Source organism: Podarcis melisellensis (genome assembly GCF_964234715.1).
Source record: "Podarcis melisellensis genome assembly, chromosome: 2".
In the NCBI taxonomy this organism is placed as follows: Eukaryota; Metazoa; Chordata; class Lepidosauria; order Squamata; family Lacertidae; genus Podarcis; species Podarcis melisellensis.
Window position 1 is genome coordinate 105,707,432 of NC_138529.1, and position 24,984 is coordinate 105,732,415.

General features: G+C 45.0%; 1 protein-coding gene across 1 annotated transcript; it reads right to left on the reverse strand.

Moving 5' to 3' along the window:
* Positions 1-8,667: 8,667 nt before the first annotated feature.
* LOC309364648 (L-amino-acid oxidase-like) lies at positions 8,668-24,639 on the reverse strand (the record flags this gene model as incomplete). The annotated part of the gene is made up of 7 exons (XM_081902354.1): positions 24,400-24,639; positions 17,510-17,727; positions 16,300-16,412; positions 14,768-14,969; positions 13,446-13,514; positions 12,151-12,287; positions 8,668-9,568 (listed from the first exon to the last, which is right to left on the reverse strand). Exons 1-7 carry the CDS (start codon positions 24,533-24,535, stop codon positions 8,668-8,670), a joined length of 1,776 nt encoding a protein of 591 aa, XP_081758480.1. The 5' UTR covers positions 24,536-24,639.
* Positions 24,640-24,984: the final 345 nt, after the last annotated feature.

Consider the following 24,984-nt stretch of genomic DNA (forward strand, 5'->3'; position numbering starts at 1 on the left):
AGATTTTACTTTCTTGGGCTCCATGATCACTGCAGATGGTGACACGAAATTAAAAGACGCCTGCTTCTTGGGAGAAAAGCAACGACAAACCTAGACAGCATCTTAAAAAGCAGAGACATCACCTTGCCAACAAAGGTCCGTATAGTTAAAGCTATGGTTTTCCCAGGAGTGATGTATGGAAGTGAGAGCTGGACCATAAAGAAGGCTGATCGCCGAAGAATTGATGCTTTTGAATTATGGTGCTGGAGGAGACTCTTGAGAGTCCCCTGGACTGAAAGAAGATCAAACCTATCCATTCTGAAGAAAACCAGCCCTGAGTGCTCACTGGAAGGACAGATCCTGAAGCTGAGACTCCAATATTTTGGCCACCTCATGAGAAGAGAAGACTCCCTGGAAAAGACCCTGATGTTGGGAAAGATGGAGGGCACAAGCAGAAGGGGACGACAGAGGACGTGATGGTTGGATAGTGTTCTCGAAGCTACCAGCTCTACCTCTCTTTTAAATCAGAACCAGTGAGGGCGGTGAAGGTCCTGTGTGAGTGTCTGGAGGCGGTTGGAGGATGGATGGCGGCTAACAGATTGAGGTTGAATCCTGACAAGACAGAAGTACTGTTTTTGGGGGACAGGAGGCGGGCAGGTGTGGAGGATTCCCTGGTCCTGAATGGGGTAACTGTGCCCCTGAAGGACCAGGTGCGCAGCCTGGGAGTCATTTTGGACTCACAGCTGTCCATGGAGGCACAGGTCAAATCTGTATCCAGGGCAGCTGTTTACCAGCTCCACCTGGTACGCAGGCTGAGACCCTACCTGCCCGCGGACTGTCTCGCCAGAGTGGTGCATGCTCTGGTTATCTCCTGCTTGGACTACTGCAATGCACTCTACGTGGGGCTACCTTTGAAGGTGACTCGGAAACTACAACTAATCCAGAATGCGGCAGCTAGACTGGTGCCTGGGGGCGGCTGCCGAGACCATATAACACCGGTCTTGAAAGACCTACATTGGCTCCCAGTACGTTTCCGAGCACAATTCAAAGTGTTGGTGCTGACCTTTAAAGCCCTAAACGGCCTCGGTCCAGTATACCTGAAGGAGCGTCTCCACCCCCATCATTCTGCCCGGATGCTGAGGTCCAGCGCCGAGGGCCTTCTGGCGGTTCCCTCATTGCGAGAAGCAAAGCTACAGGGAACCAGGCAGAGGCCCTTCTTGGTAGTGGCGCCCGCCCTGTGGAACGCCCTTCCAGCAGATGTCAAAGCGATAAACAACTACCTGACATTCAGAAGACATCTTAAGGCAGCCCTGTTCAGGGAAGTTTTTAACGTGTGATATTTTACTGTATCTTTGGTTTCTATGGAAGCCGCCCAGAGTGGCTGGGGAGGCCCAGCCAGATGGGCGGGGTATAAATAATAAATTATTATTATTATTATTTGACCAAACTGTGGGAGGCAGTGGAAGACAGGAGTGCCTGGCGTGCTCTGGTCCATGGGGTCACGAAGAGTCGGACACGACTAAACGTCTAAACAACAACAAAAACAAATGTAAAGTACCCCAGGCTCCCACGGGAGGTAGGCATAGCTGTCAACTTTTCCCTTTTCTTGCGAGGAATCCTATTTAGAATAAGGCAATTTCCCTTAAAAAAAGGGAAAAGTTGACAGCTATGGAGGGAGGGCGGTCTAGAAATAAGCATTTTATTTTATTATTTCATAAAAGTTATGCACCCCTTGATAGTTTAAAAAACAGCAACCCAAAAACACCTCAAAGTCTTTTACAAAAAAGGATAAAAATAATAATATTATCCTTAGGAAAACATGTAAGACATTTGAAAACTATAGGCTCAAAACAGATTAAGACTCGCTATTTTATTTCATACATATATGAAAAATAAATAAAAATCCAAACCCTGCCCCCTATTTCCACAAAAAATAGAATTTGCCAACCCAACCCTGGAGATTGTAAAATACATTTCAATAACTGTCTCCCAAAATATTGTTCTAGAATTATATTTTATTAGACAACAGCTAGGTTTTATATAGCACTTTCTATGGCTCAGAACAACTAATATAGATGATCTCAATAACAAATACAGCTGCCTAAGAAGGTTAGTATGATCTCTCCTGTATTGAAAATGGGGTCCATGATGGAGAAAGTATTTTCTGGATTTTGATACATTAGCTATCTGTATGTTATCATTGCTCTTGAAAGAACATGCTAACCCAGTGCATTTCAGGAAACCAGGAATATACCCCAGGAAATTGTTTCATTCCTGTTGTCTCTTCAGACCTAAACATCAGCTGATGTGTCCATTCAGTGCTTTTTCGGGGGGGGGGGGTGTATATGTCAGCATCGCCCTTGAGCCTGTGCCACCGACTGGACTCATCCACTTCAGCCCCGACTGGGCTAGGCGAGCTGGGGTAGCACTTCCAGAGACCACCTTCTGCACAGGAACAGGTCAAAGTGCTGTGGACTCACAGCTTAGAGTTGTGAGCACCGGATTCACTCCAACAAGAAGACAGTCGTTGTACAGCAGAGTATAGCAGATCATAAACAACTCGGAGATCAGCTCTGTAGAATATCTTCTTTAATTCTATCTACAACTACAATACACAACTATGTACAGAGCTAAATGAGGTCTAAACGAAAATGCTGAACTGCACTGAGTGTCTGCAGCTGCTATTAGCAGCAACCTTATCTATACACACAATCTCTCTCTAACACTCAGTCTCTCTCTCTCTCTCTCTCTCTCTCTGATGTGAGGCTGGAGCGGCATAAGTAGAGAGCAGAAACCGCCCCTCCTCTCTGGAGAATCAGCAGAGAACATCAGCTGATTCTTGGATATGGGAGGGGTGAAATCTCTTCAAGGACAACCAAAGTAGGTATCTCAAGGAGAACATCTGCCATGACCTGAAGCAGCTCGGGCAGGGAATCCTTGGTGCAGTGGGGAGGTCAGTACACCAAAAGGAATCCTGTACTGTCCCTATTGCCCAACTTCCAGAACATGCACTCAGAGAACTGGGTCTTCCCAGTAGGACACCTGATGCAAGCTAGTGACTTTCTAAAAATCACTGCAACCCCCCCCCCCCACATGACCTGGGTTGCTGTGTGTAAGAGAAACCTGGTGGGCAAGCAGCAGCTAGGACAGGACCATCTGCTTCATCCACCCAAGTCTCTGTTACACATGCCAGCTCAACTCCTCCATCCACGATCAAGTCATGGATGGCAGTGGTCTTATGCAGTGTTTCCCAACCTTTTTTGGGCAAAGGCACACTTGTTTCATGAAAAAAATCTCGAGGCACACCACCATTACAGCCCCGTGACGTCAGCGTGCAGCGTCACGCCGGGAGGGACATGAATTGCTAGCAAATTACATAATCACCTCCTTGAGGGCTGGCTCCCCCCGCGGCTCCCCTTCGCCCTCCCGGCTCTCTCTGCCGCCCACTGGGCACCCCCCTCACCTGCCAAGTCCGGAGCGCCGGTGGAAGTTGCATGCATGCATGCAGGGCGCCACGTTGCCATTGCATTGCACTGCACTCCATGCAACGCCTGCACGCATGCATTGCCTTGCACGCCCGCCAAGGGGTCTCCCCGCGGTCCGATGCGTCCCCTCCGGCGCGGATGCAGAATTGCAAAAATAAAAAACCCCCGACGCAGCCCTACCTGGGGGGCAGCCTCCGCCTCCACCGCTCCGCCTCCGCGGGGATCCCCGATCTCCATCCTGCCGCCCGATCTCCAGATGGCGCAGGCAGGCTGTGCGGGGTCTGCGCGGAAGAGCCCCTGCCCGCCCGGCTGCCGCCGCTGCGCTCATTCCATGGCCAGGAGAAGAGCGCTTCAAATAAAACGCCCGGCCCGCCAGGCCACGCTGGGAAACGTAGTTTGCGCACCCCGCGCGGGCGCGGAGCCCAAGGGCGAGGGGACTACGGATCCCGGCAGCCCCCGCGCCGGGGACAGAGGAGGAGAGGCCGGGTGCAGGGATGGAGGGACGGGTGGGCGAGCGAGTGAGTGAGTGGCAGCCGCCAAGCCTTGGCCGAGAGCCAGGAAGGGCCTCCCTGGAGGAGGAGGAGGAGGAGGAGGAGGGAGGCGCAGAGCGGGAGGGAGGGAGGGAACCCCAGGGGTCATCTAATGACGGCGCCCCAATCGAAAATTTGACTTAAAAAAAAAATCTTTCAATTTTTAAATTTTTCCCGCGGCACACCAGGCAACATCTCGCGGCACACTAGTGTGCCGCGGAACAGTGGTTGGGAAACACTGGTCTTATGAATCATTGACCTAGCATTGCAACACCTTCACAGCAACACCTTCAGGTCATGTGGGTTTCCCTTGTTGAGTGCAAATATAACATTGAATCACAATGGTACAAAATAACTCAGCAAGCTGACATTTATCAAGAGCTAAACAAAGGTTAGTGTACTAAATATTATTTCCAATTCTAGGTAGTTTGCTGTTGGAGAAATACCATATATGATTATAAAAATCTAAAGCAAGAATTATTTTAAAATATGATTTCATTTCTAGATCAGACAGACAAGATTTCTTCTACTATATATTTTTTCTTTATCATATACACACAAAGCTTCTATTTTTAAACAGGAAATATTTTTGTAACTAAGGTCTATTATACAAATCCATACAGATGTTCATTTTGTTACAGTTCTGTTAAGTTGTATACAAATTATAAAGATGAGTCAATTATTTACTAAATTGGCGAGTTTTGCCATTACCGCATATTCTGATAGTTTCTATTTCCATGCATCTATTTCAGGACATTTGTCAGATTTCCATATGTTGGCCAACACCACTCTGACTGCTGTGGTCATATAACTAACTAGTTCCACTGATGATTTCACAATACAGTAGCTGAAGGAGTCATTCCCAACAGCATAGTTTTGGGGTCCAATGCAAATTTAGGGTGGGGTTTTTTACATTTTTTCATTTTGAAATGAACTTTCCTCCCAAACTTTTTGGTCTTTTCACAGGTCCACCATAAATGGAAGAAGATTCCTTAAGGTCTATCACATTTCCAGCAATGTCCATTCATTGCATTATTCATCTTCTGTATATTTTTCAAAGTTATATACCATTGAAAGAACATTTTTGTACAGTCATACTTCATGTTACGGCCGCTTCAGGTTACGTGTTTTTGGGTTGCGGACCGCGGGAAACCTGGAAGTACCGGTACGGGTGACTTCTGGGTTTCGCTGCTCGCCCATGCGTAGAAGTGCCAAATTACGCTGGCGCCTGTGCAGACGTGGCGCTTAAGGATGCGAACGCTGCGGGTTGCAGACATGCCTCAGTCACGGGTTATGTCTGCAACCCGAGGTTACACTGTACCAATTTTCTTTTAGGGCTTAACTTGCAGTAAATTTTATTCCTTTATTCATAATTGTTCTCATTGTTCCACTGTGAACTGCTCTTAAAATTTTTGCATCCATTTTGTCATACAAGGTTTTGCTTCTTCGGGCTCAGTGTCATATTTGAGTAATAGTTTATAAATTTTACCCAGAAGGTAGAACTCTGTTATGATGGACTCAAATTCTGTCTTTTCACCTATTTAAATGTTTGCCAGTGTTTCTTGAATCTGGATATTAGTTGACAGTATGTAAGCAGTTTCATATTTTTTCTCCTCTTTAATACTTTGACATGTATTTGATCTTTTCTTGAAGATGAACCATATCTTGGTACAATATATAGTCATATATTCTGCTATCGGCTCTAATAATAATGTTCCAGTGGTGACATTAGCAGTGCAGTTAAGGGCATTTTTGTGATTTTTGTAGTGTAACTCATGATTTTTGTGGTGCAGGCTGTGCCCCTGGCTATGACGTGTGATTTGACAGCGATTTAGGGGTGGCCCAGTGCAAAAACCATGAGGATCCATGAGGATCCGAGCTTCGAAACCACATTTTTGGGCCATGGAGTGGCCAGGAAGCCGTGGATCCTAGTCTTTTGTGTTGCAGGCTGTGCCCCTGGCTATGATGTATGATTTGATGGTGATTTAGGGGTGGCCCAATGCAAAAAGCATGAGGATCCGAGCTTCGAAACCACGTTTTTGGGCCACGGTATGGCCAGGAAGCCATGGATCCTAATTTTTTGTGTTGCAGGCTGTGCCCCTGGACACGATGTGTGATTTGACGGTGACTTTGGGCTGATCTAGTGCAAAAAGCATGAGGATCCATGAGGACCCGTGCTTCAAAACCACGTTTTTGGGCCACGGTATGACCAGGAAGCCGTGGATCCGAGCTTTTTGTGGTGCAGGCTGTGCCACTGGACATGATGTGTGATTTGACAGTGAGTTTGGGTTGGCCCAATGCAAAAATCGTGAGGATCCATGAGGATCCGTGCTTCAAAACCACTTTTTTTGGCCACGGTATGGCCAGGCAGGCTTGGATCCGTGATTTTTGTGGTGGATGCTGTGCCCCTGGACACGATGTGTAATTTGACCATGAGTTTGGGCTGATCTAGTGCAAAAATCATGAGGATCCATGAGGATCCGTTCTTCAAAACCACGTTTTTGGGCCACGGTGTAGCCAGGAGGCCGTGGATCCGTGATTTTTGTGGTGCATGCTGTGCCCATGGCCATGATGTTTGATCTGATTGTGACTTTGGGCTGATCTAGTGCAAAAATCATGAGGATCCATGAGGATCCGTGCTTAGGAACCACGTTTTTGGGCCACGGTATGGCCAGGCAGGAGTGTATCCGTGATTTTTGTGGTGGGTGCTGTGCCCCTGGACATGATGTGTAATTAGACAGTGAGTTTCGGCTGATCTAGTGCAAAAATCATGAGGATCCATGAGGATGCATGTTTTTTAACCATGTTTTTGCGCCATTGCGGCACCACGAAACAGTGGATGCGTGATTTTTTTGGTTCTGCCTACAGACTAAGATGTGGTCTATAGTATCATGGTGTTTTTATTTTGCTTCAATATAAAAATCATATGAATTCATGAGGATCCATGCCTTGGATCCATGTTTTAGTGGTGCTGCATTGCGTCAAAGTGTTGGATCCACGTTTTTTATAGTCCAGTTTGTAGGTGTGCCTTCCAGGTGTGATTTGACACTGCATTTATTGGAGTTATTTATAAAAAAGTGGAGGATCCATGAGGATCCATGTAGATCCACCTTTTACCCAGACCCCTGGAAATCTGTCTCCCTTTTCCCCCCAGATTTTTTTTAAGACATCAAAATATCTTCCTTCAGAAATAAGGAAATAACATAAAAATGAAATGGGGGGAAATATCCCAGAAATAACATTAATTGCTTATGGTAAGAAAAAAAACTTTTTATTTTTTATTTTATTGAAAGATTAATTACTTCCAGTTGTACTGTAACTACACAAGAAAAATGATTGAAGATGGTGCTGGCAAAATAAACGAACAAATCTTTTCAAAATTCTATATTCTTCCCATTTCAGTTCCTTCTATGTGGAGAAATGTAAATTTCCCCACTCTGCATCCCTGTACTGTATTATAAATTCCAGCCTTGCTGTCCATCCGGTTTCCCCTCCACAGTATAACCAGGAAAAGAAGGAAAATATATAGGGTACAGAATGGAAAAACAACAACATGGTACTACTGGCACTGGGTCATGATTTTTAATTTTCTTTTGCATTTTTGTCTGCCATCTAGAAATGCTGTTAGATTTTGTTGCACCCCACCCCAAGAACCCAGAGATTCCAGGAGTTTGATGTGCTTACCCAGGGTTTGTGTTTCCTTTCGGAATGAGACACAGCAGAGACAGTGATGTCTTCATAATCTATGGTTTATTTGCAGATCTATACTACGGAGGGGGCTCACAACATTGACACCCAAAGAGGGTCTTGTTTCTTTCATAGCCGTAGCCTTGGATTCAAACAGAAATCAAACCTTGCTTTCAAGCCTTGCTCCGACTCTCTCCAGCGTACTTCTAGGTCACATTACTTGAAAAATTCTGGCTTTGGTGGTGGTGGTTGTTGTTGTTCTTCTACACATTTTCTGTCTTGCTCAGAGCCCCCCTTGGTCTCCTAATGACCCATTACCCTGGCTTATATTTTAACACTTCCTGGATCCAGCGGTTAGAAGGATCTCGCATCCAGCCTACTTCCTTCTCCCCAAACTCACAGCAATATTTTGACTTGTCCCGATTCAAAACTCCTGTATGTCAAGATAATCCTTCAAATGATCTTTTTTCCTTTTGCAGATTGCCTATTTAAAGTGTGGGGATGTTCAGGGATGCAGGAGAGGATATATTGTGAGATTATATCCTTATCCAACTTGTGCTAACAAGTTCCCAAAATATCAGCAGAGTTGATAGACATTCCCCTTTTAAGTTCGCAACGGTAACGTGTGCTCAGGTTCGCTAGAACCTCTATAATAATTACTCTGGTAATTTCCCCTTTATTCCCTCTTAAAATACAAGACACGACACAGTGTTTATAAAAGTTCTGTTCACGTTCTGTTCACAATAGGATCCCAGAAGGCAGACAGGCTTAAAAAGGTAAAATACATTTAGAATCTATCTTGTAGGAAGGTAGTCCTTTTCTGCTCTCTTGGCTGGGAGCCAAGAGGGCATCTTAGTAGCTTCTTCAAAGGAAGATGGCAGAGAGAGAGAGAGATGGCTGCATGCCCTGTGCTTTTATCATTACCTGCACAGGTGAGGCCACACGCACCTCTGGTCACATGCGGAGGAAGTCTGTCCCAGGACGTTTTACCTGCTGGCTGGACAGACATCCCTCCCCATGTTTAAACATGTACACTCTCGGAATGTTGTAATTGACTGCTCCTGTGTTTTACATCCTACATAAAGTTCCTCTTTGTTATTTGGCTTGATCCTGGGCAGCCGCTTCCCAAATGCGAGGTTGATTTTTCTTGCTGCCCTCAGCCCTGACATGATTGCGGAGTCCAGCCAGCCGTGGACTTGGGTAGTGTGTTCCCCAGCAAAATGGATCCTGCCTTCTGGCTCCTTGAGAGGTTTGCTGTAATCGACAAACTGGTAAGGGGTGAAGGCAGCAAAGCCAGCCATGGAATACTTATCCAAGCTCCACTTCTTTATTACGGATGACTGGCACGCAGCCTGGATGTAATCCTTGGGCAGCCGGTGGATAGCGGACAGGTCATCCAGGATAATGCTAATGATGTCATCATGGCTGAGGGCCTGAAAGAAACTGGAGTCGTCACTGTAGACGTAGCTAGCCAAGACAACCCCAACGTCGCCAGAAAAGTTTTGACTGACGTAGTAGATGAATCGGGCCGGGCGATCAGTTGTGGACTTCCCACCGCGGATCCCGTCAGCTTCCCAGAACTTCTCGGTGCAAATGAGGAAGACTTTGGTGGCGCTCCTGTAGTGGATGGACCGCAAGGCGTGGCTTTTGTCACGCGACAGGGGCGGCTCAAAATGGATGCGCCTGGTGGCCTTGGCGGTGGAGGTGACCACGGCGTAATCGGCCGTCACGCTGCGCAGTGCTTTGTTGGCGGTTTGATAAAAAGCGGTGACGCTCTCGCCTGCCTGCTCCATCTTGACCACCCTAGTACCGAAATGCACCCTTTCTGAAATGCTTCTGTAAATGGCTGTTGGCAGCTGATCAAAGCCTCCTATGATTTGATCAAACCTGCAAAAAACAAAACAAAACAAAACCGAATGCAGATGAATGGATAGGACAAGCTTCCTCAAACTCAGCCCTCCAGGTGTTTTAGGCCTACAACTCCCATGATCCCTAGCTAGCAGGACCCAGTGGTCAGGGATGATGGGAATTATAGTCTCAAAACTTCTGGAGGGCCGAGTTTGAGGAAGCCTGGGATAGGAGATGGAAGAGCCCTCTTCAGCTGCACTGGGAACTGCTGTTGTGCATTGCTCAGTTGTTGCTCAGTTCAACACAAACAAAAGAAAGCATTTCTGAACACAGCACAGAGTTAATGTGGAGATGGCCACCAAGTCAGATGACTTTGAAAGAGGATTAGATAAGTTTATGGAAGGTATTCAATGGCTTTTATTAATTGTGGAAACAATGGTACCTTAGTTCTCAGACTTAATCCATTCTGGACGTCCGTTCCAAAACCAAAACGTTCCAAAACCAGGACACACTTTGCCAGAGAAAGTAATGAAAAATGGATTAATCCATTCCAGACTTTTAAAAACAACCCCTAAAAGAGCAATTTGACATGAATTTTACTATCTAACGAGACCACTGATCCATAAAATGAAACAATAATCAATGTACTGCCGTTACACAATCAATTAATGAATCAGCATTGAACTGGGTTCCACACAGTCACAAAAACAAAAAAAGAGCCACAAAAACGCAAAATAAATAGTAAAAACAGACAGACCTCAGCATGGCATTCAAAACGGAAGCATAACACTCAAAACGGAAGTGTAACATTCAAAACGGAGCACATTTGGTTTCTGAAAAAGTTCGCAAATGGGAACACTTACTTCCAGGTTTGCAGTGTTTTGGTTTGAGTACTAAGGCGTTTGAGAACCAAGGTACCACTGCATATTATCCAAGGGGATAGCTCAGCTGGTTAGTGTGTGGTGCTGATAATTCTAAGGTTGCAGGTTCAATCCCCTTAAGGGATGGCTGCGCATTCCTGCATTGCAGGGGGTTGGACTAATTGTTCCTCAGGGTCCCTTCCAAATCTGCAATCTATGATTCAATGCATGCTGGGTATCACAAGTGGGGAGAGGGGCTATTGAGCTTAGGTCTGGCTTGCAGGCTTCCCATAGGCATCTGCTCTAGATGGAACTTTCGCAAGAGCCAGCTGGACTCTTACATCTTTATGTTGATTTTGTTTTAGGGAGAGGGAGCATATTTTATCTATCATCTATCTATCATCTATCTATCTATCATCTATCTATCTATCATCTATCTATCTATCTATCTATCTATCTATCTATCTATCTATCATCTATCTATCTATCTATCTCTATCTATCTCTATCTATCATCTATCTATCTATCATCTATCATCTATCTATCTATCATCTATCATCAATTTGATTTATATACCAACCATTACTCAAAGATCCCAGGGTGGTGTACAACATTAAGAACAAAATAATAAAATGCAGAGCATAATACGGGACTGCATGATAAAATAATCATAATAACAGTCTGCCCACCCCTTTAACAGGTCATCAATTTAATGGCTGAAGGCCTGAATAAAGAGGAATGTTTTTGCTTGGTGCCTAAAGATATGTAATAATGGCCACAGGCATAGCCAGGAGTTTTGTTGGGGGTGGGGCAGGCCTTTTGTTGGGGAGGCAGAACCTCGGCTTGCTATACATTTTTATAGATTTTTATTTATTCGGGGGTGCTGCCCCCCTGCCCCCCTTAGCTACACCCATGATAATGGCACCAGGAGAGCATTCCACAGACGGGGAGCCTGTTCTTGTGTTGCCATCCTCCGAACCTCTTGGGGGGACGGGGGACATAGAGAAAGGTCTCGGATTACAAGCTCAGGGTCCGGGATCAGTTTGTATGGGGAGAGGGATTCCTAAGGTATTGAGGTCCCGAGACGTTCCTACAGTCCTAGTTTTGGAAATGAACCGAAAGGCTACCTAGTCTGAAGAAGAGCAGATTACAGTGCTACCTCAGGTTACATACGCTTCAGGTTACAGACTCTGCTAACCCAGAAATAGTGCTTCAGGTTAAGAACTTTGCTTCAGGATGAGAACAGAAATCATGCTCCGGCCTTCAGGTTAAGAACAGTTTCAGGTTAGGAACAGACCTCCAGAACAAATTAAGTACTTAACCCGAGGTACCACTGTATTTACTTCAGCAAGAATAGGTAAAGGGTAAAGGGACCCCTGACCATTAGGTCCAGTCGTGACCGACTCTGGGGTTGCAGCGCTCATCTCGCTTTATTGGCTGAGGGAGCCGGCGTCCAGCTTCCGGGTCATGTGGCTAACATGACTAAGCCGCTTCTGGCGAACCAGAGCAGTGCACGGAAACGCCGTTTACCTTCCTGCCAGAGTGGTACCTATTTATCTACTTGCACTGCATGCTTTCGAACTGCTAGGTTGGCAGGAGCAGGGACTGAGCAACAGTAGCTCACCCCGTTGCGGGGATTCAAACCGCCGACCTTCTGATCGGCAAGTCCTAGGCTCTGTGGTTTAACCCACAGCACCACCCATGTCCCTTTCAGCAAGAATAAATCCTCCCTATTTCCTTGCAATGTGTATTTCCGCTTACCTCCGTCTAGAAGAGAAGATCATTTCACCTCTCATACTTTCAATGAATGATTCGAAATAGCCAGCATCTTCACTGAGCAAGTCCCCAATCATTTCGACAGCTCCATGACTCAGATTTGCTATTTCAGTTAAATATTCCTGTTATGGGAAGGGGAGGGGGGAATAACCACCTTTAAGGGCAGCACTCAACAAAGACACTTAAGCAAACACACCACCAAGCAACAACTGAATTTGGAATCTAGTACACGAGACATCCTGAGGTTCTCAGGCTTTGGGATTTGACTCTTCTGGAAAGCAAGGAATTGGATTCTGCAAAAAGTAGCAGTGCAGTCCTCTATATATCTATCTCACTGAGTTCAATGAGGCTTATTTTCAGTCCCAGGTAAGTAAACATAGCCTTAGGGCAGCCATAGGCAAACTCGCCCCTCCAGATGTTTTGGGACTACAACTCCCATCATCCCTAGCTAACAGGACCAGTGTTCAGGAATGATGGGAATTGTAGTCTCAAAACATCTGGAGGGGCGAGTTTGCCTATGCCTGCCTTAGGGCTCATCCACCCTTCTGTTTGTCCTGAAATTCCTAGGCACAGTTCTCAGAGGTCTGCTTCTTTCCCCGGGGGAAACCTATTCTTTAGCACAGTGGTTTTCAGCCAGTGTGCCACGGACAACACTGGCCTCCATCCAGGACAGGGATAGACTAACTTCTGCTGTCTATACTCTGGTAACCTCAAGGTTAGATTACTGCAACACGTTGTGCATGGGGCTGCCTCTGAAGACTGTTGGGAAAATTTTGCTGGTGCAGAATTGGGCAACCAGGTTGCTCAACAGGGCGAGACAGTTTGAGCATAGTGTACTTTATCCTGACCTGACTGCACTGGCTGCCCATGAGTTTCTGGGTCCAGTTCAAAGTGCTGGCTCTGACCTATAAAACCTTAAACGGCTCAGGACTGCAAAGGGTCAAGGGCTGCCTCTCCCCATATGAACCAACCTGGACCCTGCAATGATCACCTGAGGCCCTTCTTCATGTGCCCCCGCTCCCCAGGATATCTAGGTGGGATACCTAGGAAGCTGGGTAACTACTATAGGCTTGTGTAATATTCTAATAATATAACAGAAGTGCGCCAATAAAGTTTCAGTAAAAACACTTTGCACTTCACAAGTTTGGGGCATTGCTTTAGCTAGTTTTGATAACTTATTGGGTTTTATTGCGCTAGCCAAAGGCCATGGTAACATCCAAAGAACGAAAAGAGAAGAAAAGGCGCACGCGGGGGGTGGGGGAAGAATCGTTCTTTTTTACCTTGGTTGAGAAGGTGTCATATTTATCTAGCACGTAGCTACAGTTTGTCCTCTTCAGCTCTTCTTCAACCTGGGATGACCATAAAGAAAAAGTCAGAATGCATTTCATAGTTTACCTACATTGGTTCCCAGTACGTTTCTGCGCACAATTCGAAGTGTTGGTGCTGACCTTTAAAGCCCCCAAATGGCCTCGGCCCAGTATACCTGAAGGAGCGCCTCCACCCCCATCGTTCTGCCCGGACGCTGAGGTCCAGCGCCGAGGGCCTTCTGGCGATTCCCTCACTGCAAGAAGTGAAGTTACAGGTAACCAGGCAGAGGGCCTTCTCAGTAGTGACGCCCGCCCTGTCGAACGCCCTCCCACCAGATGTCAAGGAAATACACTCACTATCTGACTTTTAGAAGACATCTGAAGGCAGCCCCATTTAGGGAAGTTTTTAATATCTGATGTTTTATCATGTTTTTAATATTCTGTTGGGAGCCGCCCAGAGTGTCTGGGGAGGCCTGGCCAGATGGGCAGGATATAAGTAACAGATGATGACGACAATGATTACTACAATGTGATATGCTGCCTGAAGAGGTGCTTTCTTTTATCCGTCCCTAATTCTCTAACCTTCAGCTTAAATGGATGCCCCCAAGTTCTAGTGTTATGAAAAAGGGAGAAAAAAACCCATCCACTATATCCACTGTATACCATGCACAATATTTAGCATCACATAATCTTAAATGGGACGCAGGTGGCGCTGTGGGCTAAACCACAGATCCTAGGACTTGCCGATCAGAAGGTCAGCGGTTCGAATCCCCACGACGGGGTGAGCTCCCATTGCTCGGTCCTGCACCTGCCAACCTATCAATTTGAAAGCACGTCCAAGTGCAAGTAGATAAATAGTAGATAAATACCTTCCAGTGAGAAGGTAAACGGTGTTTCCGTGCACTGTTCTGGTTCGCCAGAAGCAGCTTAGTCATGCTGGCCACATGACCCGGAAGCTGTACACCGGCTCCCTTGGCCAATAAAGTGAGATGAGCGCCGCAACCCCAGAGTCGGCCACGACTGGACTTAATGGTCAGGGGTCCCTTTACCTTTTAATCTTAAATATCCTTATGCCTCCACTTTGTAAAAATATGTATCCCCCAATATAGTAACCTTCCCTCATAGAGGAGTTGCTCCAGTCGCTTGGTTGTTTTACCTTTCCCAACTCTACAATATATTTTAGGAGGGTGTGTCGGCTAGACTGGCTTTTGGTTCTTTCCACCTTACGGTGTTAATATTTGGAGCAGGACGCAGAAGGTTTTCCCAATTAAAAGAAGCAGAAAAAGCATCCCAACCTGACGGAGGGACTCCGCATACAGCTGACTAGCGGTTTTGCCTTCTTCCGAGGGATACACAGTGTAATTCAAGAGGCTGGGGTTCCTCTTGACCTCCCCGACTCGCCTCCTGATGTTGTCAATCAAATACCAGGCATTCTCATCCTCTGGAAAGAATTCCGTTAGACTCAGGCCAAACTTTCTGACATATTCGCGGACAATCCTGGGGCATGAGAAGGGGACAGTGCATAGTCAAAATAGTGGAATTTGCTCTTCCGAGAGGCAGTTTTGCCCACCAACTTGGAGGCCTTTAAAAGAGGGTTAGATCAACCCATGGAGGACAAAGCTAGCAATTGCTACTGGCCATGATGGATATGCTGTGCTTCCACGGTCAGACGCAGAGATGATTATTATATTATCATTATTTGCTAGGTTAATAGACAGCCGTACCTTGGAAGTCGAATGGAATCCATTCCGGATGTCTGTTTGACTTCCAAAATGTTCGGAAACCAAAGTGCGGCTTCTGATTGGCTGCAGGAAGGCCTTGCAGCCAACCGGAAGCCGTGCCAAACGGTAGGCTTCCAAAAATCGTTCGAAAACTAGAACACTCACTTCCGGGTTTCGATCGTTTGGGAGCCAAGGCGTTCGAAATCCAAGGAATGACTGTACCGCTCTTCATCTCAGGGCGGTTCACAAGATAAAAGCACATATAATTAGTCAAAACAGGAGCACACAAGCACATTTCAAAGGCTGCAGAATATTAATCACCCACCCGCCACCATATATATATATATATATATATATATATATATATATATATATATATATATAAAATGTTTAGGGTTACTCTCATTTTCCTACTCGTATTGAAATACTGCCTCTCAGTGAGGCCAAACTTAGATTCACAAAATGTTTAGGGCTATGTGTCCCCCTGCACCCCCCCCCCAGAAAAAAGCACTGTATATAATGAATATCTAAACAGACTGGGGGTGGGAGAGGTAGCAAAAAAGGTTTGGTAAGCCCTGTGCAGAGCACTTCCTAAACACCTAGTTGTAGTTGTAGTAGTAGTAATCATTATTACTATTATTACTATTATTATTATTATATTACCACACCCATCTGACTGGGTTGCCCCAGAAGCTTCCCATTGCCCAGCGCTTACAAATAGTCACTATCTCTCAACTTTATCTTCTTCACAGGTGCATTGTGGGGCAAAAGGGAGGTGAGCCTGAGGAAGGGAGGAATAATGAGTGTTCCCAGAAGAGGTCCTGCCGCCTCCTCCTCCCATCTGCTCTGTCCCGTTCACAGAAAACAAACTGCCATAGGCCTCGCAGCCAAGATTTTCTCCAACTAGTGGGCCACATCCAAGAAGTCATACATTGTCTTCAACTCCGCATACACTTCCTTCCTCATGCAACAGGCCAACAGCTCTTTTGTCTCCCACACAGTCAAGCGCACCGGGACACGGGTCCGTGGAAAGAGCCGTAATGGATGCACAATTTATGTGTGCTCAGCAGATGAAGTGAAAGGCATGTGGTAACCTCCCGTCTCACCTGTGTACCTGAGGCAAACGCATGGGCCCCAGATCTGCATACCAGCCTTCTTGCTCATTTCGACACGTCTGCACTCTTCCCCCCACACGGTCGCTGGCTTCAAGAACTGTCACCTGAAGGCAAACAGGACAGCTACTGCTTTATCACTCCAGCTACTGCTGCATGCTACAATAGCCTGCCTCAATTTCCAATTCTTGAGGGCAGTTGAGAGACTTACCCAGCATCCAGCTGATAAATCAGCATGACCACATGGGTTTCTCCATTTCTCAGGGCTAATTTACAAGGGACTGATGTTCAATTTCAACCCTCTGGTGGTTGTGGATTCACCTTGGAGGTTTTTAAGCAGAGATTGGATGGCCCTCTGTCATGAAAGTTTTGGCTGAGATTCTTGCAATGAGGGGGACTGGACTTGAAGACCCACAGGGTCCCTTCCAACTCTATGATTCTGATTTCACCTGTTGCTCCTGTCATGGGCCAGAAGTCAGCTTCACCTGCTGAGCAGCAGCCTGAAGGAGCAGAAGGCAGAATGACTCCACCTGCTGCTGAGCAGCCTTCTTGCTCCTGAGGAGAACCAGCTGGCTCCAGCTTTCTTAAGGTTTCCAGCCTCAGTCAGTTGCTAGAAACAACACTTGTCATTCCTGACCAGACCTTGCTGCTTCTTGCTTCTCGTGACCTTGGACCTTCTGCTTTCTTGACCCCCAGATCATCTGACTACGTGAACTGAGATACTCCTGACTGGACTGAACATTGCATACAGCCTCTGTCTCCAGGCAAGTATCCCTCTGAGACTTGACTGGTTGGCTGGCTTCTCCTTCTACTGAGCTCTGCTGTGGTTGGCAGCACACAACTACAACAGCTCCTTACGCCTCCCCACCTATTTCGGCCTAGTTTCCCCAACTACCAGATGAGGTCTGTGCCATGCTAAATGGCTGCCCTTGTGAGATCTGCTGCGGCCAAAATACCAAACCTTAACCCGCACCTCCCCGATCTGACTCTTTGTGAGAAGAAAAGGGGAATACTGTGTGGAGTGTGGAATAACACTTCCTTTGATGCAACACCTAACCTACCTGCAAAGTAAAAAAATGAATACTCAGCAAAGAGCCACAGTGGTTTAACCTCCCTGCAGAATTTGTGCAAACAAATCAATACGCAGGTCCCTAGGGGGCAACCTCGGAAGCAGAGAACCAGTGAGGACTAAAGGACCCCTTACCTGGTGTCCAGCTTCTGTGAGAGCGTAGGCTGCGCTGAGGCCTGCCATGCCTGCTCCTACGATCAGCACATGTCTTGGGTGCAATGCTTTGCCCAGCCCGTTCTTGGCTATCTCCAGATAATTCTCATACTCAGCATCCTGGAAGCACTTTTCCAGTGGACTAGGATCATCTGTGTAGCAGCTTCGCAGGGCAGAAAAGAATAGCAATGCCGAAAGAACTGGAATGCAAAAGACACAAATGGATAGAATAAATATATTCGTCTGCATGTTCCTGTTTGTCCACATTCTGCCATCCATGCTCAATCCATGTCCCTTTGGTTAGAGGCACAAGTGCTCTTGGAAAGCAGTTTGTAGAAATGGCAGGAGGGAAGAGTGCTCTGATGCTTGCACCTGGGTGGCTGCTGGGGGGGAAGAAGAGTTTGGATTTGATATCCCGCTTTGTCACTACCCGAAGGAGTCTCAAAGCGGCTAACAATCTCCTTTCCCTTCCTCCCCCACAACAAACACTCTGTGAGGTGAGTGAGGCTGAGAGACTTCAGAGAAGTGTGGCTGGCCCAAAGTCACCCAACAGCTGCATGTGGAGGAGCGGAGACACCACACTGGCTGGGCTAGATGGGCCATTGGCCTGATCCAGCAAGCTCTTCTGATGTTCTTAGCTGTTTACAAGCCTCTCCCAAGACTGGCCAAGTGGGAAGTGTACATAGCAGAAGAAACACATTCAACGGTCAAGTGGTTGAACCTTGGGTGCGCTAGCTGCAAACTGCCTACCAGTTATATATTACAGCAGGAGAAATGAATTGGTGCTGTCAGATAAGATTTAGCAATGGCATGGGAGGGGTGCTTAATGACACCATCATTAAAGGTTTCAAAACAAAATTGGAGTGGCCTCAAAATTCTGACAGGGGCAGTGCTTGAATCCTGATTGCTTTTCCACAACTAGTCGTTTCTCCCCAGTTAAGATTCTGCTTGTAAATGACATGACATATTTAGCACTACCGATTTAGCTCACACCTGATGTTGATGATGATAATAATAATAATAATAATAATAATAATAATAATAATATCTGGGTGGCTTTCAAAGTTTAAAAATTCTCCATACAGGGCTGCCTTCAGATGTCTTCTCAAAGTTGTTTAGTTCTTTATCACCTTGACATCTGATGGTGGAGTGTTCCACAGGGCAGGCGCCACTACCAGGAAGGGCCTCTGTCTGGCTCCCTGCAGTGAGGGAACCGCCAGAAGGCCCTTGAAGCTGGACCTCTGTATCTGGGTTGAGTGATGGGGGTGGAGACGCTCCTTCAGGTATACTGGGCCGAGGCCATTTAGGGCTTTAAAGGTCCGCGCAGAATTGTGCTTGAACAACACTGGGAGCCAATGTAGATCCTTTAGGACCGGTGTTATATGGTCCAGGTGGCTGCTCCCAGTCACCTGTGTAGCTGCTACATTTGGGATTAGTTGTAGTTTCTGAGTCGCCTTCAAACGTAGCCCCATGTAGCCCCCATTGCAGTAGTCCACGTGGAAGATAACCAGGGCATGTGCCATTCTGGTGAGACAGTGCACAGGCAGGTAGGGTCTCAGCTGTCATACCAGATGGAGCTGGTAGACAACCGCCCTGGACACAGAATTGACCTGTGCCTCCATGGACTGCTGTGAGTCCAAAATGGCCCCTAGGCTGTGCACCTGGTGCTTCAGGGGCACAGTTACCCCATTCAGGACCAGGGAGTCCTCCACACTGTCTCCCCTGCCATCCAGAAACAGTACTTCTGTTTTGTCAGGATTCAACTTCAATCCATTAACATCCATCCATCCTCCCTCCCCCTCCCCTTTTTATGAAGATTACCCGCTCTGGGATCCCACAGCTAATTCTCCCCTGGTCTCCTCCCTGGCCCAAATGGGACTAATTTAGCCAGCTAGCCCTGGTGATCATCTAATGTTTATTGGATGGATTTCCCCCCTAAATTGATTTTTGAATTCTGAATTTATTGTTCATGTTTCATATTGTATTTTATGCTGTTTTTTGTTGCATCAATTAAGTGTTTTAAATTGGTTGTTAGCCGCCCTGAGCCCGGTTTTCTGAACCGGGAAGGGCGGGGTATAAATAAAAAATTATTATTCTTATTCTTACAGTAGTACAGTAGAAACCATAGCAAAAGTTCAGATTGACACACACCTATTCACATTGTAGACATCACTATTAGTTGGGTGCAAGGCTTTTCTGCATCGGTTCCACTGAAATGAGTGGGAGTTTGCAAAAGAGGAAAATTCCACAGGTAACACTTAAGAGTCAAAATGGAGCTTTCCACAACCTGTTCAAGCACCCCCTCCCTGTCCTCCCACACCTTTTGCTTTCAGAAATTCAACTTGGCGGAATATTATTTTAAAATCTTGCACTGGAAATACTTTTGAGGTTTTGTTTTAAAAGAGATAACACAATTTTTTAAGTTCAATGATACAGGATTATATAACCCCGCTTTAATTTGAGATACCTTCAAGGCAGTAATTAGAGGAACATTAATCAGTGAGAAGAGTAGAATCAAAAAAAGGAAATAAAATGTTCATCTCCAATTAGAATAAGAAATAAAAAAATTAGAATAAAAACATAACATGTAGTAACGGAGTGTATTGCAAATTAATTTGAAAAAGGAAAGAAATAGACATGTTAGAAATATTAAAAATAATAACATCCCTTCAATATTTAAATCAACAATACTATGAATTTAATAATAAAAATTCAACAATCTTGGCAAACCAACTAAAGAAACGTAAATTAAACAGAACAACCCACTCAATAAAAACAGGCAAAGGCGAAATATCACATGATAAACTTAAAATTAACCAAGCCTTTCATGCATTCTATAAGACCTTATACACTTCTGAAGCACCATCGCTAAATGCTATTCAGGAATTTCTGGCCACAATTAACATTCCAAAATTAACAGAAGAACATGCAACACCGTATTTTTCGCTCTATAAGACACACTTTTTCCCTTCTAAAAAGTAAGGGAAAATGTGTGTGCGTCTTATGGAGCGAATGCAGGCTGTGCGGCTAACCCTGAAGCCAGAACAGCGAGACGGAGCGCTGCGCAGCGCTCCCTCTCCCTGTTCTGGCTTCGGGGTTAGCGGCGCAAAGCCTCTGAAGGGCAGCGGGGTGCCTTCATCCCGTTGTCCTCCGGAGGCTTCACGGAGGCTTCACGTGCCCTGCAGAGGCTTCGCGCAAAGCTAGACCAGCTATCCCAGCGGCTATCCCAGAAGCCAGAACAGCAAGAGGCTATCCCAGAAGCCAGATCCCTCTTGCTGTTCTGGCTTCTGGGATTCAGAAATCACCCCCCCCTTATTTCCTCTCCCCCAAAACTAGGTGCGTCCTATCATCTGGTGCGTCCCACAGAGCGAAAAATACGGTACTTAAATCATCCCTTCTCACTCGAGGAAATATTAGCTTGTATAAAAAAGACAAAACCATTTAAGGCACCTGGACCAGATGGGTTTACTGGCTCTTTTTATAAAACCTTTTCTGAACTTGTGGCCCCATTCTTGCTGAAATTATTTACAGATATAAAGGATCATGGTCTGGTACTTGGAACTTGGAAGAGCGCACACATCGTAGTGCTACCAAAACCAAATAAAGACTTGGAGTCGGTTGAGTCCTATTGACCTATTTCATTAATAAATGTTGATTTAAAATTACTTACAAACATTATTACACACAGGTTAGCGACGATTCTACCAAATTATATACATTCGGATCAGACAGGTTTTATTAGGCAAAGGTCAATAACTACCCCAATTAGAAGGATCCTCAATGCAATATAGTGGGGATCAAACCAGCCGGCACCGACAGCCACCCTTACATTGGATGCAATGAAGGCATTTGACTGTCTTGAATGGAATTTTCTTTTTGAGACCTTGTGAGGTTTTGGCATGGGAACTCCATTCATTGCACTACTGACTACCTTATTATCAGGATTGCACCGCAAATAATTTTATAAATGGTTTACACTCAGAGCCTATATCGATGGGCCGTGGTGTGAAGCAGGGCTGCCCTTTGTCACCCCTGCTTTTTGCCCTGGCCATGGAACCCTTGGCTCTAGCACTTAGGGGAGACCCTGAGGTGTCTGGAATACAAATTAATAGGCAGAGTCATATGGTGAACATGTTCGCAGATGACGTAGCCTTGATGTTGTCTCGAGCTGAAACAAGTTTCCCCGCAGTAATGAAAATTCTTGATGCTTACAGAAAGGTCTCTTGTTTTTGTGTTAACTATAGCAAATCAGACCTGCTATACATTCATATGCCACCTGAAGTAGAACTACAACTTCAGCGCTCCACTGGAATAAAACTTTGTCAGAAATATTTTAAATATTTAGGAGGAACCTCCAAACTTTGGAGAAGCTTAATTTTGGTCCAATCATCCGAGAGATTAGACAAAAATTGAAAACTTGGAGCAAGGGTTCGCTGTCATGGTTGGGCCGATTTGCCACTATTAAAATGATGCTGCTGCCGTGCCTCCTCTATCTCTTTAGAGTCTTACCAATTCCCATAGAAGACAAAAAAGAATCACAAAATTGGCAGAGCATGCTTCTAAAATTTATACACCAGAATAAAAAGCCAAGGTTACCATATAAAGCATTATATCAACCAGCCAAAGGAGGTGGCGTGGCAGTACCTAATATCATGTGGTACTATTCAGCAGCCCATCTACGTAGCATTTTTCTGGTAATTCAAGGATCTCAAGAAATAGCTTGGCTAAATATGGAAAACCCGAATGAACAGAATTCAATAAGAGGGGTTCCATTTGGGCAAATTAATAAAAAAACATTTATGGAGATAGAAAACCCCTTTTTATTATCTACCGTATTTTTCGCTCTATAGGACGCACCTAGTTTGAGGGGGAGGTAACTAGAAGAAAATAATTCTGAACCCCAGAAGCCAGAACAGCAAGAGGGATCTGGCTTCTGGGATAGCCTCTTGCTGTTCTGGCTTCGGGGGCAGCCTTTGAAGCCTCTGCAGGGAAGTGGGGTGCCTGCCCTGCGGAGGCTTTGTGCAGCCACCCCCAAGCTAGAGCAGTGAGACGGAGCACTGTGCTTAGCCGCACAGCCTGCATTCGCTCCATAAGACGCACACACATTTTCCCTTACTTTTTAGAAGGGAAAAAGTGCGTCCTATAGTGTGAAAAATACGGTAATTTAAAAGTTTGGAAGAAATGGTTCCCACAGTTGGTCTCTCAGCCTTCTCCTGTAATACCATTGGCATTTCACCCTACTTTCTATAATAGAGACAGAACATTCCCCTTTGAAAAATGGGGAATATGTGGGCCTGTTTTGGCTTAAAAACTTTTACAAAGAAAACACCCCTTTGTCTGGATTAATACTACAAGAAAAGGTTCAAAACTTTTCCCACAATTGGATGGTAATCCATCAAGTCATCCATTTTATAAGTAGCACAGAAATCTGCAAACAAGGGACGAAGTCACTAACTGCATTTGAAAATACTTTATACACCACAGACCCTAGAGGTAAAGGTCTAATTGCTTTAATTTATAAAGCGATTGTAAATTTCTCAACCTCAAAGCCCTGTATGTTGAAGACTAGATGGGAAAGAGACTTGGAGAAGGGATTGATGATGGTTTGTGGGAAGGAATGTGGCAAAAAGCCCCCTTTCGAGCTATTTCTGCCCGAATAAGAGAAAACACCTTAAAACTAACCCACAGAAGGTACTTGCATCCCACATTGCTAAGCAAAATAGACAAAAACATTTCTCCACAATGTTGGCGAAATTGTGGAAATGAAGGAACATTTATACACATGTGGTGGAAATGCCCATTGATGAAAAACTTTTGGTTAAAAATATTTCAGGAAATGGAACAAATTACATCTCAATCAATTTAGATCCCCAAATAGCATTGCTTTCTATATTTGCAGATGAAGCACAAAATCTTAGAGACAAAGACTTAATTGTGCATCTTATAACTGCAGCACGTCTTGCTGTTGCTGGATACTGGAGGACATTAAACGTGAACCTATATGAAGTTTGGTATGCTTATGTCTGGGAATTAATTTTGATGGAAAAGTTAACAGAAAGGGTATGTGAAAGAAAACAACATGAGAAACTACATAACTTTTACATAATATGGTCCTCCTTTATTACATATGCGTCAAAGAACGAACATGTGTTTGAACCACGGGAGCATGTGGAATGATATTTTTTAAACAGCAACTGTAGAAATATTTTTTTATTTGATTATATTACTAATGAAATTACCTGGACATAGTTGGAGCTGGGTTTTTTGGGGGGGGATAGGGGAAAACTGTATTTGATTGCTTGTATTTGATTATAAGTTGTTTATATTTTCAACTAATAAAATATTTTTTAAAAAAATATGCAGAGAGGTTTTGTTTTTTTAAACTGTTTGCTTGTGGGCTCGTCTTTTGTACAGTACCCAGTCTCCTTTATGTAATTTTACAAATTAGAACAATAATAATAAATTTAAAGCATTTTTGTTTAATAGCAACTTGCAGAAGATTTTTACATCTCCCCTTCTTTAAATCCAGTAACATCAACAACTAGGTATGCTGGTGAACAAATACTGAGTTAGTCAAATAGTTGATCAGTCATCTGTTAGATAAAAAGACATTTTAATCTAACATATGTTTCTCTCGTTGGAAATGTATAATATCAAACAGTATTTTCTCTGTCGCTTGTTATTCTGTGCTCCCTGCTCCTCTAATAATAATAATAAGAAAAACTCCCATGTATTTTCTAAATAGCATCAAATTCTGAAAGTTGAGCATAGTGAAATCTGACATCAGAAATGTCATTAATAAGATTAAAATCAGACATTTACCTCAGCGATGTGATCTTACCCAGGATTATACTTACAGAAGATGCTCATACCTTTTGCCTTGGGAACTTGGAAGGCAAAACTTGTTGGGGCCATTTCTTTTGCTAAGTGAGGCGCTCCAAATACTTTTTCAAATAAACACTCATACGTGAACAGAACAGGAAAGTGAGTGAAGAATGATTTAAGCATTTGGCAGGCTCCTCCCCTACTTTCTCTTCCTCCTCCCACTCTAATTATGCATCAAGCAATTATCAAAGAACTGGAATTCTCTCGATATCTGGTTCTGTAGTTTGCACATATGTCTCTAGGAAGCTCCACAAGCAAAGCATGAAGGTAACAGCCCCTGTCTCCCCAGTGATGACTGATGCCATAGGGGTTGATAGGGAGAAAACTGGGAGGCCAACAGTAGGGGGAGCCAGAGGCAATGATACAAAGAATCAACTCATTCTCCTTTTGTCCTCCTCCTCTGCCCTGATGGGTCCAACATGGGCAACATGGAGACTGAGGGCTTATCCATACCTACCTTTCAGATTAAATGGGTTTTCTGCAGATTGCCGTTTGCTCCAACTGTGCTTTAAAAAGTGAGTTTTCGTGGAGAAAGCTCCGGAGCAAGACAAAGAACACTTGGACAGCGAGCT